A 17,866-nucleotide genomic window follows, 5' to 3' on the forward strand; every position below is an offset into this window, starting at 1 on the left:
TTAACTATTTTTCAATAAAGAAAATATTGATCAAAATAGAGATGAAATTAAAGTATAAATAAACTTGCTTAATAAGCAACATATTTTTTTGAACTTGTAGCTAGTACATCTAAATGTGTTAAACAAAGATGAATACAAATGTTATTTTTTTCTAAAACAAAAAAAAAGTTTAATGAAATTACTTTTAGAATTTCAGTTACTTGCACTTATGAAAGACTTTATTTACGTCTAATGAATGTTATTACGATCTATATGCACGGTTCTCTTGAAAAAAGGATATTTATATGAAACTTCTTCAATAATTTAATTATTAAAACAATCAAAATGAGTATTTATAAAAAAGAATGGTATAAAACTAATCCCATTTTTTCCTTATACAAGGAAATGGATTTGCCATAAGTGAATAAAGGATTTAATTTCGAAATAGATGAAAAATACTTTAAATTTTGTGAACTATAAGCAGAAATTAATTTGATCTTGAATTTATTTTATTTTGTATATCCATTTGAATTTTCATTTACTTTTTCTTGAAATGAAATCAAACATGAAAGGATCTTTGGGAATTAGATTTAAAGGAGGGAAAACATGATAAATTTTTTATATCTAATAAATATTCTCTAACATAATTTTTAAAGTAAGTGAAATAAAATGACAGATTTACATATATTATTTAAGTCGATCCTAATCTTCTACTTATTTCCATAAAACATTAAAAATGGCATACAATAATTAATGTCCTAATCTCTTAATTACTTCAACAAACATTACTTAACTCTCTTAAACACCATTCATCAATGTGAAGTATAACATCTAAGAGCTGGCTTTTGTAAGTTTAAACAATTTACTCAGCATTAATTAGCTGTTGCCAAAGAAAAAAGTCAACATTCTCTAAAACAGATTCCATCATAGTGATTTTTTAAAAGCAAAAGGAATTCCTGTGGTCAACTCAGTTTAATTATGTCCATTTTTTAGGGTTATCTTTCTCACAAGGTGCAGAAGTGTTTGTAGCTGCTCATGAAATACAGTTAAGTATATCTTTTGTAGACACAAAGAAGATCATCCACATGTTAATTAGTTCTACACAGATTCAAAGTTTAGGGCAAAGGGGGAAAAACCAAAGCTGGCATTGAAAATCAACAATTCCTTCTCCTTGTTTCATGGAGACTGTCTAATTCTGTCCTTCTTACTATGAACTTGGAAACTCTTTATCAGAGACAACATCAGAATTTTCCATATCTTCCAAATCTGCTCAATTTCCTCATTACAGTTGCCTTTACTTTTCTATTATTTTTTTATTTATTATATAGAATACATTATTCAAGTAATCATATGCATTAGAATAAAACTTTCAATTAATTAATTTAACTGCATATTTGAAATTTAAATTCCAGATTATTAATGAAGTCAGAACACCTTAATATTTTCATTAGATTTCCACTGTTAATACATCAAGTAAGAAAAGAGCGTTCTCCTTATTTAATGCGGTTCCGCGTTTAAACGCATTTGTAAAAGATGCGGTGGCATTTTTGAAATTATTTTGATTTACAAATGCGGTTATTTAAATAACCGCATTTGTAAATCAAGAGCTTCCATTTACAAATGCGGCTAAAAGTAATAGCCGCATTTGTAAATCGAAGCGCTTGATTTACAAATGCGGTTTTTACGTTTAGCCGCATTTGTAAATGGTTTTTACCCTAAAAATTTTACGCGCTCAACAGTTTCGTTCATTCTCTGTTTGCGCTCATATTTGTTTTTCGTTTTCTCTGGTTGCGAAGTTCTGCATTTTCGAAGGTACGTAATTGCACTGCCCCTCATTCTCTTGTTTCCATTGCCCCTAACAACTGCATTGAACTCCAATGGCTTTTGCTTTCCATATTGCTTTCGTTTTTAATGGGTTTCGCTCTGCATTTTGAAGGTGTATTCATTGCTTCCGCCGCTGTCGCATTTCGCTCTCGCCGCTCCGCCACTGCTTCCACCGCCGCACTCGCCACCGCTGTCATGTTTCCTCTTCTCCCCTTCCACTCTTCACCAACAATGTGCCCCTAAAACCCCAGCTCATTCAGAAGAATATACAAATGCGGCTATTTCAAATAACCGCATTTACAAATGAGGCTCTATAGCCGCATTTGTATTTCTCTGATTTACAACTGCGTGCTGATCAAATGCGAATCTATAGCCGCATTTGATTAGCATTTCTGCACTAGTGTTTAGATATCAAACATTTGTCAATATATTAAATAACTTAGATATTATTTTAAAAACTAAAAAATTATTGGTATCTAAAGTAATTTCTATTATTAAAACAATTTATAAACTAGTTTCTAAATTGATATCTAATTAGGTAGTAAGGTTTTAGCTACCAACTAATTTAGATTCTAAGTTTGTAACTAATTTGATACTAATCTAAAAACTAGTTTATAAATTTTATTAATAATATAAATACTTTAGATATTAATACTTTTTTAGTTTCTAAAATAGTATTTAATTTAGTTAATATAGCACTACAAGTAAATTATTAAATAGAAACTAGTTTTAGTTTTTAGAGACCAAAAATAATTAGTCACTATATTAACTAAATTAGATATTATTTTAGAGGAAAAAAAATGATTGGTATCTAAAATAGTTTTTAATTTTATAAACTAGTTTCTAAATTGGTATTTAACTAACTCATCGATATGGGTTATGTAACAGTTAACACTTAAGGTTAACACTAAATAAAGAAATGCATCAATATACTTTTTATTTATTTTTAATTCAAAAGTACATACAATTGAGATTGATGTATACACCATTACTCTGAAAAAATAAGTTTTCTATATTTAAATTATGATACTATATTTAAACAAGTTTGTGTATGAATTAATCTATATAAGTTTTCTTATATTTTTTTAATTTATATATAATTTCTTTTAATTTATAGAAAAATTAAATTTCTAAATAATTTATAAAAAAATGTCCAAAAATACCTTGGATATATTTAATATGAGAGTTTAGTTTTGACAGTATATTACTCAAACTACTAACATTAGATTTTCATTATATTGGGCCAACGTTAATTTTTAGTCTTAAAAACTTTCTAAGTTTTTGTTTTAGTTCCTGACTTTTAAAATATTGGTTAGTATTTTTGTTTTTTCTAATACTCAAACGTTAAAAATGTTGGTTTTAGAGATAAAGTTAGAATATCTTTAAAAATATAATAAGAAAAAAAATTGTTAATTTTTAAAGTCAGGGACTACAACCAAATTAAATTTAAAAAAGAAAAAGTTAGAAGCTAAAAACACCATTAACCTTATTACCTTTATTTTCTTTTCCAGTACTCTATTTCAATGACCCCTGTAATATTTTTTATTCAAGTAATCACATGGTATCCTCTAAATTTCAACCTTTTACATCTTCATTTTATAATACACCAACCACTAATGATAGATGTAATCATGTTCTGTTAATTTAATTGGGTGTTTTATTGGGATTTTGAGTAGACTAATTTTATTTTTAAAAAAATATTAAGAAAACTTGTTACATGTATTTATAGGTGAATTTGGAACCAAACGTAGTTCACCAAACTTATTTATTTATGTTTTGCTCGTGTAATGAATAAAACTACCACGTGTATTTTTCTTTTTCATTTGCTTTTAATTTTTGTGTTTTGTTCCAAAGTTGTATATTGAGAATGCCTGACGGAATGAAAATGACACATTAATTTTTTTTTTAAACTATGTTGTTGGGAAGAAAAAAAAATAGTCAATATGTTGAAAATCCTTAATTAACATTTGCATCGTTTTCTCTTAAATAATTTCCTATTTGATATAAAAAAATATATAAAAAATTATTAAGGATGAAAAAAAAAAAATAATACACATGTAAGTAAACCTTTACCTCTCACTCAACAAACAAGTCACTTATTAATGAACAAAATGAGAAATTGTTTTTTACTTTATTTAAGTGAAAATAAGACAAAATAAAGTCAAATTAAAAATATTAGTGGTCACATATGATTGTTGTTACTTAACGTTTGAACCTAATTGAAATGTCTATAATCATGCGTAACATCATGAAAACTTTTATAAAAATAAAATAAAAAATAATATGAAATGAATAGGTAAATGAGTACAAGGTGGAATACTCACATCCAAGTACATTTTCAAAATAATTTTCAGATAAATAAATTTTAACACCATTACTAATAGGTAAGTCCAAACACAAATGAAGAAAGTAGAAGAGGTGTTTTTGTTGAATAAATGTGTGGATTCTCAACATAAGTCTGAATTCCAGAACATAGATAGCATAAGCTTAACAAGTAAAAAATATGTAACCACTGAACATGGATTTCAACAACACTTGCTTTAGTTTTGAAAAGGTACTTTGTTTTCATCCATGAACTAGCATTAGACTTTACAACATATAGAAGTACTCCATCACACAGCAATTGATAACCCTGCAAATTTCTCTAACAAAACATCCAATTAATCATAGGACACAAATCACTCTAAAAATAAAATTAAGCTCTGCCTCCCAAACAAACAAATAAGCTCAAATCACATAACTACTAAACAAGCACTATACATCATCCCATAACATCAAGAAAACAAACTACTTATACTCATACACAGGCTTTCAGCATGCCAATATTCCAACTATAATGAAACATGCAAAATCTCAAACCCTTAAAGTGTTAACAATGGAAGGCTTATATTATTGTTTCACAATCACAAGAAATCTACTCCATACAAAATGAAGTCTATGAATTATTTTTATAAGCTAAGTACTAAACTATATATATTCTCATGTCTTGCAAGATAAATAACTTCTCTTAAAGAGTGAGAAATATGTAGGAATTCACATAACACCATTGCTTGTTGATCTCACAGTAAAAGACAAAAGGTATTAAGATCCATTCATGGACAATGTGAATCTCAAATGCTATGGACAGACAAGGGAAACAAGTAGACTAAAAGGTAAATAATTTATTGTCAGCAGGAAAAGAGTTACACATATGAATATAAGAAAGAAAGCAAAAGAGACACTGTATCAGAAATGTGACATAATAAAAACTTACAGTGATTCCAACTATGACTTCTTATATCCTTCTTCTACTTCTCTCTATGTCTTTTCAAACTTGAACCACCATGAAAAGTAGGAGCTGAAGATCGGGGTAGGTACACATTTGATCCCTTGGTGGCCGAAGGGAATAGTTCTTGCTTTGGTATCTTAAATTCTTGACTTGGGGAAACCATCCTAGAAGACTCAAGAAATTCAACCTCAGTTTTAACATTTTTATCAGCCACTGAACCTGCAAATTCCTTATCACCCAATCTAACACAGGTATTTCCTGTCTTTGAATTGGGTGTCACAGTACTAAGATGAATACCTTGCACTCCCTTCTTTCTTTTTATTGCATGATTAAGTTTAGATTTTGACTTAATCATCTCAGCAAGCATTGATCCTGAACCAGAATTATCTGAATTAAACATTAGTTTAGTAGGCAAACACATTGTTATTGAAAATCTATTAAATATTTGGAAGACTTCAATAAATTTCAGTTATTTAATATATTATCTATTTTGTTATGAGTACCCAACAATTATTTTTCAAATTGAGTAATTAATAAATTAAAAAAAATTGGTTTAAGTTATCCAAAAGAATATTTATCTGTGTCTCGTTATTAATATTATGTTGTTTAAACTTATTTCTAAAGCATTTTAAAATTTCTTTTTTAGTCTTCTAATTTGTTTTATCATCACACCAACCGATACATTTTTTTATCTCATGAATAACATAATGCATGTCAATTTTTAATACTCTAAATGATGTGATACACATTTCAAATTAAGTGGCATATGAATAGTAAGTAAAACTGACAGATAATAAAAGGGACTCAAACCAAAATATCTAATTCATTAGATACTTAACTTGAAAAACCAATTGTTGGGTACTCAAGTAAAAATCCATTGTATATCAGAAATCTTGTGTAACTGTTAAGCATAGCAAAGGATACTCAGAATTGAGAGAATAGCAGCACTGGCAGCTAACTGTTCAGCATCCTTTTTGTTTCTAGCCGCATCACCAGTGTAACTTGTGCCATTGAAAACTAAAGAAGATATAAAACTAGGAAGCAACCCTTCTTGCTGAACAGTCTTATAAGTAGGTCCTTCTAGCTTCAATTTAGTAGCATATTCATTCAAGATAGACTTGCAAAATGCAGAAATCTGGAAATCAAAGACAAGTTGCTGATGCTTTTAACCAAGATTTATGGAATGGTAATACAAGGTTTAGCCAAAATGATGCAATAAAATTCTTATTAAAGCGTCATCAAGCTTAATGCTATTTCACAAGCTTTTTACTTTTGTAAGTCTGCAAAGTCAGCAGTTAATATGAAAACAATTTTCCTAAACGGAGACTTTTAGTGATTAGTTCAAGCTATACTAGATTAGCTCCAAATCTTTACAGAGTATGAAAATTGAAAATGAAGCATCTAAACTCTATTCCCACAGGCAACAAGTTTTATTTGTTATTATAATGGTACTTCTTTTAGATAAAACTTGTATGAATTAAATGCTTCCATTACAAGGAAAACATGACAAACTATATGATATTATGACCTTCCTGAAAACTTAATCTCTGCAATAGTTTGCATGGTCATTTTCAAGTAAGATTCTTTAGCATCATATCCAATAACAAAATTACTTGAAAAATGCATTGTAATTCTTTAAAGAAAACTATAGACCAGGTCTTTCTAGGCAAACAACATAGAATAGCAAGGAAGAGAAAGAAAATTCAGATCATCAGACAATACCTTCTTCTTGGTAGACTGAGAACAAGAAAAACATCTAATGCAGGAAAAACAAAATCTAATATTCTTCCAATGTCAAAGTAGTTTGTTTGCCAACCAGATGCAAAATAAACATAAAACAAACTAAGTATCTAACAGTCTAGAATTTTGGAACATATTATTAGCAGACATTGGCTAAAAATTGCTAAACAGTGTGTCTAAGTCAATCAACTGAAGCTGCACCTACTGAAATCAACACCAACAATTTTGCTACAACACACCTCACAATCAAGAGATGGTGCTTCATCTCTTGTCCTTTTAGGGAGGCACTCCATGGCCAGTCTGGCAGCATCCTGTTCAGCAGTTTTTCTGTGGGAAAAAGTAGATTGGGAAATGTAACTCATTCCATCCACCCACACCTTTGACCTAAATCTTGGAGCATGTTGTTGTCCCTCGTTGTTAGTTTGATACACGGGAAGTGCAATGTTACACTTTTGAGCAAACTCTTGTAAGCGATTTTTGTGCATCAGTTGTTCTGAAAAACCTCATGGCAGAGCAATCCACAGTGTTAGAGATCTGTGTTTAATAAAAAAAATCTTCATAATTTCGTAACCAATCAATGTTCTAGTAACATTCAACACCCTTCAATGTATTATTTTCAAACTCACTTTCTCCAAAAACAAATAGCTAGTATTTCGAAAATAAGTTAATTCAAACACTCAAGATACAATTTTTCATGCATCAATCATTTCACTTTCTATAAGGGTACTTTGAATAACTTTTTCCATCATAATTACTTACAAAATTCTGCACATAAAATCTATTATAAAAAATAATAATAACAAAATTCAAAAATTATTGCGTAGAATTGCAGGGCATACGAGCAAAAAGTTGAACAGGAAGGGGAAAAGGAGATGGTCGAGGAGGTAAAGGTTTGGAAGAAGATGAAGCCATGGATGAGTGAGAAATAGTAGAAGAAGTTTCTCTTACTATTCCAGCATCAAGTTGGTCTAGGAATGCAAAGGAGAGAAGTGTGAACACTGTTGTTCGTACAAAAATTCTCATAATGTTTGTTTGTTGCTTATGGTACGACAATGATAGTCATGTTTTTCTTGCTTCTGAGAGTGTGAATGGGAATATCACTTTTTTAACATTTGAAAATAAATAAAAGTATAAAACAATTAATTTGTTGTATTTCAAAATTGTAAGAAAATAATTAATGCTTCATTTTTTTTTATATTTATATGTAATAAACTCAAATTATTTTAAATAGTAGTTGGATAGTTTATATTTACATGTGGTAGAAATAATGTATTTATCACAAAATTTGTATTTGATCTTTTAAATGTTACATGCTATTAATTAATTTTAAGCGTTATGACTGTATTATGAGACTATTAATATATTTTTTTCATTCAAATCAAATTAACAAGAGATTGAAAGTAGAAAGAATTTTTTTATTACAACTCATGATAGACTGAATTTTTTTAAAAAAAACTTATATTAGTATGTGTATTTTTGTATCAAGGTGCTTAAATTTGCTATTTGTTTAAAATTTGATTTCCATACTTTGTCTTTGTGATAAGATAATCAAAATGAAAGGTGTAAAATTTTCACATTAATTATTTTTTTTCCTCATAAAATATGTAATTACTCCATTTATTGTCCTGTAAAACTATTATATTAGATCGTCTTTACATCAACAAACAACAATTTTTAAATTTCTTGGCAAATCAAAAAAACATATACGGCTAACATATTTTTCTGAAAAGATAAAAATATAACTTTGATTTTCTAAAAATATATCTAAAAATACAAAATCGTGATCACAATCTTTATAAAAAAAAGAAAGAATATAGGTTAAAATAGGAGCAAGAGGGTAAAGTCCAATTGAACACATGATAGTGTCTTTAGATTTGTTTTGTTTAAATTTTTAAATAAATTATTTAAAACTTTGATATTAAAAATATAAATATTTTAAAATTTGGTAAAAATAGATTAATATAGTAAAATTGAGAAATACCTCAAATAGCACAAGATTCTTAATTACCAAAAATTTATTTTAATTTCAACAATTTATTTTAATAATTTCTCAAATTAGTATCAATGTTATTTTAAATATAAATATTATATTTTATCTTACCAAAGCCTAAAAATTGGTTTAGATTCGATTAAAAACTGGATCCCAAAAACCATTATAATTTCTCAAATATTTGAATTAAAACCAAATCATGCACAACTCTATTTACTTGTATCATAAGACCAAAATAATAGGCTAAATACAAAAGTAGTTTATGAATTGATTAAACAAAAGTAGTTTAAAATAGAAGTTGAAACCAGTTCAAAAATAATTTGGCTTTAAAAGCCAATTTAAAACTGGTATGATCCAAAATACTTAGTGTAATTCAAACATTTTGGTATTAAAAATTCCATTCATTCAAATTATTTAATTCAAGTTTTTTAAGCAGATCACAAGAACCCTAGTTAATGCAAAATTTCCTTCATTTTACCGAATTCATAACTTTAACAAGTATATTAATTTACATTCAAATCGAACCAATAATATATGACACGGTCGGGTAAACATAAAATATCAATTTTAACATTATATAAATTTAATAAAGGAAAAAAATATATATATAATTCCAAAATAAAGATGAAAATCTTTATAATACCATGCATGCGAAATATTTTTCATAAATCTATAAATTTTGATGCAAAAATATTAAGAAGGGAAAGTTTAGATTAATAGAAAATATATTTGAGGCAGTCCTAAAAAATTCTTAAAACTAGCTTATAGTCAAGACAGGTCAGCGGTACAAGATGATAGAACAGCCCCCACAGGAGAGTAAAGCTGTGCCTTCACAACAAAAGTTTGAAGTCAAAACAAGTACCAAGTGCCACCAGACCAGGATTTTAATAACACTTAGTAGATTTTAACAAGGATCTACGGTTTTTTCTGCATGAACTTAGTCTTTGGATTTTGCAACATATACAAGAATTGCATCACATTTTATATTTTTACTGTGCCACCGAACAAGGAGGGGCTTGGTTCATGGGATCTGCAGTGCATGGAGGGGCTTGGTTAATGGGATCTGCGCATGGAGGGGCTTGGTTCATGGGAACTGTAGTAATCGGTAACCTGCAAATTTTCACAACAGAGCATTCAATTAATCACAAGACACATTCAGAGCATGAGAAAAAGAAAAGAAAACTAGTTCAGCCTCCCAGACAAGCAAATATATAACCATATCTATCTAGCTTTAAATCAAGTCACAACACAAAGCCACCAAAACAGTATTATATATCATCCCTCACTATATAATACAAACACAAACTTGTTTACTTACCACCAGGCACAAGCTTCAGCATGCGTACCAATGTATGATCTCACTCAGATAGTAAGATGATAAACTTTTCTTTAGAATGACGACTATCTATGAATTATTAAATAAATATAATATAATTAATAACTATATAAAATGTTATATCATACATAATAATATTTAAAAATAACATATATCCTCTCTCTTTTACATAATATTCATAGTGATTTCACCTCACTGGGAATTGACTCAAGACAATGCATTAACATCCACCTGGACAATGTAAACTTCAAAAATGTGGAAGTCAATGGAAACATGTAGGCTAAATGCTAAATAATTTTTTGTTTGCAGGGACAATTACACTTAGACATACACGAAGAGTAGAAAAGACTGAAGAAAGAAATAGACAAGGAAGCAAGAGAAACACCAAACAAAATAACACGTGATATTATAGAAACTTACGGAGATTCCAACCGTGACTTCTTATTAGCCCTCTTCTTGCTCTTTCTCCGCCTTTTTGAACTTACACCATCATCAATTGAATGTGCTGAACCTGGTTGCAGAGGCAGGGTGGCTTGAAGAGAAGATTCTTGTTTTGGAATTTGAAATGTTTGACATGTAGATTGAATTTCAGAAGACTCAGGATAATCAACTTTAACTTCACTATTATCAGCAACAGAACCTGAAACTACTGCATCTTTCCGATCCAGTGTAAGAGAGCTATGTTCTGAATTTGGTGTGGATAACACTGCATTAGCCTGTAACAGAGATATGTCCTTTCCTTTGATTGCATCATAATATAAAGACTTCGACTTAATTATCTCACAGAGCTTACTTCCTGAGCTAGAATCACCTACATTAAATGGTCATTTTAGCAGGTAAGCACATAGATATATAAAATATATTGAGAATATGTAATTAAGCATACACAAAATGATACCCATAATTGAAAGAATAGCAGTGTGTGCTGCCGACTGCTCAGCTTCCTTTTTGGTTCTGGCTGGATCACCGGTGTAGCTTGTACCATTGAAAACTAAAGATGTTGTAAAAACCGGAAGTACACCTCCTTGTTGTTGCTGAACAGTGTTGTATGAAGGTCCTTCAATATGCAGTTTAGAAGCATATTCATTTATGATAGACTTGCAAAATGGAGAAATCTGGAAGATAATGAAAAAAAATCAACAATTTAAAAAAATATATAATATTGAATGATAAAACTAAACCAAATCAAAATGAGGCAATGACAAAACTTAACTGAAGCATAAATGCATAATTAAGATAAATGTTATTTTACCGGCTATTTACTTTTTATAAGTCTGCAATAAATTGCTACAACAGCAGTAAGCACTTGATATGAAAACGTTTTTGCAAGAAACAAATATAAGAATGATTAATTCAAGTTATACTGGAAGAGTTTCAAACCATTAACAAAGTAAGATAAGGAAGGGTCCAAACTCAAGTTTCATTGGCAACAAATAATATTTATGATGATGATACTTCTATTGTACCAAACTTGCATGATTATTTGAGACCTCTACCTTACCTGCTGAAAACTAAGAGCCTTTGTGCCATTTCACAAAGATGATCTTCAACTAAGATTCTTCATCATTACAGAGGTATATATCCAATAAAAAATATCACATGTGCAGAAGCACATCTTAATTTATTATAGAATTCAAAATAGACAGGAACCATCTTAACATTTATATGTACACTAACTGAAAATGACAGGTTGCGCAAGATATCAAACGTCACTAAACAACTTATTTTATTTGATAAACAAGGATATTTCGTTAGGAAAAACAATAGAAACTACATTGTATCTAACTATAAGGCAAGATAGCATACATTTTCACAAAACTGAAACCAATCCTTCTAATTTCTACAAAGCACTAGGGTGTTTGTCAATCAGATGCAGAGTAAGCAAAAACAAACCTAACATATAGCAGTGTTTGATGTCTAAACTGTTGAAAGGTATTATTAACAAACATTAGCTCAAAATTACTTCACAATTTCTATACGTGTATTGCATCTACTGAAAAAACTGACAATAAGTTGTGTTACATCATACCTGACTGACAAGAGAGGGTCCTTCATCTCTGGTCTTCTGAAGGGTAATTTCTAGAGCAAGTCTAGATGCTTCCTGTTCAGCAGCTTTTTTCTGGGGAAATGTGGATTGGGAAGTATAACTAATCCCAGCCACCCACACAGTTGACCTAAACTTTGGATTATGTGGCTCTCCCTCGCTAACGGTTTGATACACAGGGATAGCAATGCCTGACCTTGTCGCAAATTCATGCAACCGATTTTTGTACATCAAAGGTCCTGCAAAATTTCACGAGAACAATTCAGACCACTGGAAATCTTTTCTGCATTTAACATAGATGCATCAAGACTTTCAACAAAAGAAAAAGTGTGATGATTGCAACAACTATTCATAAGCTCATACATAGTATGCATATCAAATAATTTATCTGACATTTAGATAGAATCCGAGCCTGTTTGGACAACCTCCTTCATAAGTTCCTTCTATAAGAGAAAAAATAAGAGGAAAAATTTAAATTAGATTCCTCATAAGCTAAAATTAGTTTATGCATAAGCTAACTTAAAGAAGCTCTCTCATATAACTTCTCTAAGTCGTTATTTCTAACTTGTACATAAACTAATTTTAACTTATAGAGAATATTATTTCATTGCAGTGAGTAAACAATCATGCACACTGTGACACCAATTGCAGTTGCAAAACACAGTTTAAAACCATGATAATGTAATGTAAGGAAATTGCACACTAATGCTGCCAACTAAAATTATAAAAACTATATTAAAAAAAATCATTCTTACTGGACTTTTTTTAACACTGTTTCAAGAAGAAAAGTAATATAAACCGCATAAGTTAACTGCAAACACAATGGCGGCAGCATTTACCACAATTTCCTGCATTGTCAAAGATCTCAAGGAAACAGCTACCACAGTTTAAAATAACCCTTGACAGAAAGCATGATCTAGCATAAAAAGTCTATGGATCTACACAGCAAAGTTTTCAAAAAATGAAAGTGACAGATATAACAAAATCCACAAACATCTATACCGTTTTAGGCCAAATTCATTCCCAGTAAAAATTAATTAAAAAGGGTTTTCCAAGATAATTGTTTTGTCAAAATCCCAAATAGCCTCAAACACAGTAGTAGAATAATAGGTTTCGATGTTAGGTTGAAGAAGTAAAGGACTTACCAGGAGACTGAGAAACAACGGGAACAGGAACAGGAACCGCAGGTAGAGAAGGAGGAGCAGAGTCAGAAGGAGGAGCAGAGTCGGGAGGAGCAGAGTCGGAAGGGGCAGAAGCCATGAGTGGAGGACGGAGAGTTTATCCCTCTAGGGTTTAAGAATCAGCAATGAAAGATAAGAACTTCAGATGAGAACTGATTTTTTTTTTTTATTGTTTGTGCTTTGGACTATTTATTAAAGCACTGCAACTTTTACACCTCATTCCAAAAAAAAATATTTTCTTACAAAAAAAATGGTACTATTTTGATGGTTTTTACCAAAATAAATATTTTTATTTTTATTTTTATTTTTAAACGTTTTCAAACACAATTTTGTGTGGTGCTTTCATTTACAACTTTGCCTTTGTCCAATTCTATGGGTTTTTTTTTCTAACTTTTATAATTGAAGCTGTATTTAAGCTTATATTTGTATTATTTATTTTAAATTGTTATTAAAAATATAACTTTAACTTTTTTTTTCTTTTAAAAATGATGTAATGCTTCACGATTTTAAGATTTTATATACAAATTTTATATATTTTGGTGCCGTATCTTACGTCATAATTTCATGTTTTTTATTTTTTTATTTTTTATTTGAAGTTGTGAGTTGGGATATAATTTTAGTAGTGTTTTCTTTTTTTGGTTTTGTTTATGTTTTTTTTAAATATTTAATGATTTTTTGTTGTGTTTACTTTAGTTTGTAAATTATTTTTTATTTAATGTAGGTTTTGTTAAAACTTCTATGATTTAGTGCATTGTGTTTTCACACAGATAATTTGCAGATAATTGCTTTGTTGTGGGTAGGATTGCTTGAGAATCTGCTCATGCAATGCATATGCAGTTCTTGATGTGATAAGGAATGGTGGAAGTGGGTGCTTGGCATGGGATGGCATTTTAAAACATGAAGGATTTGAACATATAAACAATAATTAAAATAAGAACATGTTATGAATGAATATATACTATATAGGGGTGGCAAAGTGGAAAAAAAATCATGGGTTATTTCAACCCACTAGTCCGCTTAGACCCGTTCCGCATAATCCATAATCCGCGCGGGCTAAGTGTAGGGCGGGGCGGGTTGGCTTGCATAACCCGCATAACTTTAAAATGTATAATTTTTTTTTCTACACTCCATATTTTCTTCATGTAGCATCATATTTTACATTCTGAAATTTTTAATAGCATCTTACTACGCATGTTTAAGGAAAATAATATTATGAGACCATTTATCTCATGCATCTAAATAAATCAAAAATCAAAATTTTTATTTAAAAACTTAATTTTTAATAAATATTTCTTATGCGGACTGGCCCGCAGGCTCGCGAGCCAACCCTTATGCGGGGCGGGTTAGAAAAATCAACCCGCAAATTCTATGCGGGGCTGGCCTATGCAGGGCAGACCAGCTCGCATTGTCACCCCTAGTTATATAGACCTTTACAAAACATTCCAAATAATTCATACTTTTTTATCAAACATTCTCCAACACACCCCTCGTGTAGGGAGTGACAGCTCGTGCGTGGGATAACATATTATGGGTGATCCGATAACGACCTGATAGCGGGTGACCTAATAAGCCCAACAAACACTCGTTAGGGTAAACTCAAAATGACTCTCATACCATATTACAAAATGAACTTAAGCACCCACTTATATACAATGAGATATCCTAATTTCTAGTCGATGTGAAATTTTTAAGAAATAAATTCTTCTCAACATAAGAAAGAAAATACAAACTTTACAAAGAATTCATAAATATATGATTTAAATGTATAATATTGACAAATACAGAAAAAATTAAAATCTAGACATTATGATACAACAAACACTTGAAAAAAATAAAACCGATACTTTATGATAACACTGAATACTTGAATAAAAATAAATGAATTGTCATTATATCAACATATATTTCATAAAGTCATGATAAAACTTTGGGAAAAAATATATATTAAAGGGCATTATCGATCAAATTACAAAAAATATTTACTATTGACTAAGATTACAAAGACTTTAGATTTTGCGCCATAGCAACCATCTAAGAACCAAAAGTAAAATACCATCAAAGAATAAAAATAGCATGCCTCAAATGTCATTTTAGACCTTTTCAATTAATATATTTACAACAATAATTTTATCGAAAGATCAAATATTAAACATTCATGTCTAATTTTAATGTTGAACTAAAATTGTTTAATTTAAATTTAGAAAAATTAAAAATCAACGTTTTACTAATTTTTTAAGAAGAATCATTATTAGACATTCGTAAAACAATTTAAAATAGATTAAAGTAAAAATTAAATAAAATTTTATAATTTAAAATTAATTTATAATAAAAAAATTAATAAAGTTGTTTCACACAACTCCTTTTATTTATAAGATTTTTTTTCTTATTTTCATAGAAATAATTGATGTAATTAGCAAGTTGAATGGATTTGAAAAACAAAATTATTTTTTATTACATTTTTATAATAAATGTATTGCATTATTTTTTCCCAACAGTCAGTGATATAGAAAATGAGTTTTTTTATTTTATAAAAATAGTGCAATTTTGAATATTTTTTTTATCAAAATGATTATTTATTTTTTTACGAGCGTGTGGATTAAGTGTTTCTTTGTTTTATCATGTAATAAATGTTCAAATGAGACAATAAACTTTATAATAATACAAAACATGATTTGTTGGAAGAAATATATTATCTCTTCTAACTAACAACTTGATATTTTGCAAATATCTAATTTTAGAAATATTAAGATAAAGTTTCATAAATACTTGGATCATTTAAAAATAATTATAAGATTATATTTAGAACGAAGGATATCTATAATTAAATAAGATGACATAAATAATAACAAACTTATTTCCTAATAAAAAACCCTCTAATGTTTGGGAGATACACGTGTATCCATATAAGAGACTGCGACAATTATTTTACTCCAATAGAAAATAATCAAAGTGTCCTTAAAATTGAGATTCAGTCTTAAATATACCTGTTATATTAAATAAATATCCTTTATAATCAACAAGTTGGAATAGCTCAGTTGGTTAGAGCGTGTGGCCCTTAACCACAAGGTCGGAGGTTCAACCCCTCCTTCTAGCGATTTTTCATTTTTCTTTGCATTTTTAAAAATGATTTCTTCTAAATTTTTAAAAAAGAAAAAAAAATTATTTTTAGAAAAAACGTGAACGGCAGGATTCGAACCTGCGCGGGCGGAGCCCACATGATTTCTAGTCATGCCCGATAACCACTCCGGCACGTCCACGATTGTTGTTATATTTAATAATTTTACCTATATATTTAAGGTAATAGTTTTCACAATATTAATTTATATGAAACTGTTATCGAGTTAAAGAAAATAAAAGTATAATTTCCTTAACAAAATGTAACATCTTAAATAAAATTTAATATCTAATTTTCATAATTAAAATATTTAATGTAATTTTATCAATAGCTTTCCACTACTTGCAATTAATGTTTCCTATGTATTTTTATTATTGAGTCTCATCCTAAAGAATGATAAGGGATTTGTCAACTTATTGTCTTCGGGAATTATTTTGTATATTAAAAATAATATAAAACTGTATTTTACACATTTTAATTAATTTTTAGTTTTAATTCATCGTTCACCAAAATAAAATATCTTACCAGGGTTGGGCCCAATTATTAAAGCCCAGCCTCTGTTTCTGATTTGCATCCATTTTCAAAATTAATTTTTGGAATGCCTAACAAACTTCATTAATTGTTGAGTAGGGTACATCTTCTAGTCTAACTTCTTATCCATATTTTTTTTAATATAAAAAAGTTCATTAATTGCATTCAATCTCTTCTTGTCAATTCAAGAAATAATAAATAATTTTTAAATGAAACAACAAAAAACTTGTGATTTTGGTTACCTTTTTTTTTCCAGTTTTTTCCTAATATTTTGACCTTATTTTGTTCATAGAAAAAAAGTTGTCTAAAAAGTTTCAATTTCTTTAGAAAGATAAACTCAGAAATAGAAGTATTTTTATTAATATTATGGATTTATAGAAATACCGTACTAAAATAATAGCAAAGTATGTGTATACATGAGAATATCTTATTAAAGAAAGCATATAAAAAAAATCAACATAAAACAACTCAAGTCTAAATATTCGACGAAAAAATGTTTTACCAATGAGAAACATTAAATTACTTTCATTATAAATTTTTTTATAACTAGTTGGTGATAAAAGCTTGTTTACAGTTTCATGATTGCAATAAATTATATTTTTAAGATGACTAATAATTTATTAACGTTAGTTAATAAAGGTCAAACCCATGTTTAATTGGAAGAACGTTTTTAAACATTTGATTATTAACGTTAGTTAAATTTCGTTGAGCTTCCATAAGCAATTTTAATATTACTCTGACTTATGGGTAAGTTTATTACGCAAACATTTGTATTTTGTTATTAAAAGTTTGTTTACATTATACGTTATGCCCAATTAAACTCATATTTATAACCATAAGCTTTTGAATTTCCACACT

The 17,866-nt window shown here is 28.9% G+C and overlaps 2 protein-coding genes and 2 non-coding genes across 11 annotated transcripts; 1 reads left to right on the forward strand and 3 right to left on the reverse strand.

Annotated features, from left to right (window-relative positions):
• Positions 1 to 4,204: 4,204 nt before the first annotated feature.
• Positions 4,205 to 7,907, reverse strand: LOC137826875 (double-stranded RNA-binding protein 4-like). 8 transcript variants are annotated; one of them, XR_011083602.1, is made up of 6 exons: positions 7,651 to 7,854; positions 7,051 to 7,304; positions 5,996 to 6,206; positions 5,369 to 5,458; positions 5,057 to 5,235; positions 4,205 to 4,435 (listed from the first exon to the last, which is right to left on the reverse strand). XR_011083602.1 is itself a non-coding variant. In XM_068633031.1 (5 exons), the coding sequence occupies exons 2-4, from the start codon at positions 7,294 to 7,296 to the stop codon at positions 5,091 to 5,093; spliced, it is 825 nt and encodes a 274-aa protein (XP_068489132.1). In that variant the 5' UTR covers positions 7,297 to 7,304; positions 7,760 to 7,907; the 3' UTR covers positions 4,205 to 4,435; positions 5,057 to 5,090. The 8 variants fall into 8 exon arrangements, 6 of the variants coding, with proteins under 6 accessions (XP_068489132.1, XP_068489130.1, XP_068489128.1 ...); XR_011083601.1 differs by having other exon boundaries at positions 4,205 to 4,447; positions 7,651 to 7,853; XM_068633031.1 differs by having other exon boundaries at positions 5,057 to 5,458; positions 7,760 to 7,907.
• Positions 7,908 to 9,508: 1,601 nt separating this feature from the next.
• Positions 9,509 to 13,617, reverse strand: LOC137825761 (double-stranded RNA-binding protein 4-like). Its single transcript, XM_068631525.1, has 5 exons — positions 13,327 to 13,617; positions 12,167 to 12,420; positions 11,036 to 11,252; positions 10,558 to 10,948; positions 9,509 to 9,911 (listed from the first exon to the last, which is right to left on the reverse strand). Exons 1-5 carry the CDS (start codon positions 13,439 to 13,441, stop codon positions 9,791 to 9,793), a joined length of 1,098 nt encoding a protein of 365 aa, XP_068487626.1. The 5' UTR covers positions 13,442 to 13,617; the 3' UTR covers positions 9,509 to 9,790.
• Positions 13,618 to 16,382: 2,765 nt separating this feature from the next.
• Positions 16,383 to 16,456, forward strand: TRNAK-CUU (transfer RNA lysine (anticodon CUU)). The gene has a single exon. It is a non-coding gene; the product is annotated as a tRNA-Lys (tRNA).
• Positions 16,457 to 16,537: 81 nt separating this feature from the next.
• Positions 16,538 to 16,619, reverse strand: TRNAS-AGA (transfer RNA serine (anticodon AGA)). Its single transcript has one exon. It is a non-coding gene; the product is annotated as a tRNA-Ser (tRNA).
• Between the last annotated feature and the right edge of the window lie 1,247 nt (positions 16,620 to 17,866).

The sequence above is a fragment of the Phaseolus vulgaris genome, chromosome 8 (assembly GCF_000499845.2).
Source record: "Phaseolus vulgaris cultivar G19833 chromosome 8, P. vulgaris v2.0, whole genome shotgun sequence".
In the NCBI taxonomy this organism is placed as follows: Eukaryota; Viridiplantae; Streptophyta; class Magnoliopsida; order Fabales; family Fabaceae; genus Phaseolus; species Phaseolus vulgaris.

Excerpts from the sequence above, each read along its gene's own strand:
- LOC137826875 (XM_068633027.1), bottom strand. The coding sequence starts at position 7,834 with ATGAGAATTTTTGTACGAACAACAGTGTTCACACTTCTCTCCTTTGCA. Across the intron at positions 7,305-7,650 it reads TCCTGTTCAACTTTTTGCTC|AACAACTGATGCACAAAAAT; the intron begins GTATGCCCTGCA and ends GAGGTTTTTCAG. Across the intron at positions 5,459-5,995 it reads TGCTATTCTCTCAATTCTGA|ATAATTCTGGTTCAGGATCA; the intron begins GTATCCTTTGCT and ends TGTTTAATTCAG.
- LOC137825761 (XM_068631525.1), bottom strand. The coding sequence starts at position 13,441 with ATGGCTTCTGCCCCTTCCGACTCTGCTCCTCCCGACTCTGCTCCTCCT. Across the intron at positions 12,421-13,326 it reads CGTTGTTTCTCAGTCTCCTG|GACCTTTGATGTACAAAAAT; the intron begins GTAAGTCCTTTA and ends GAAATTTTGCAG. Across the intron at positions 11,253-12,166 it reads GACCCTCTCTTGTCAGTCAG|ATTTCTCCATTTTGCAAGTC; the intron begins GTATGATGTAAC and ends ATTATCTTCCAG.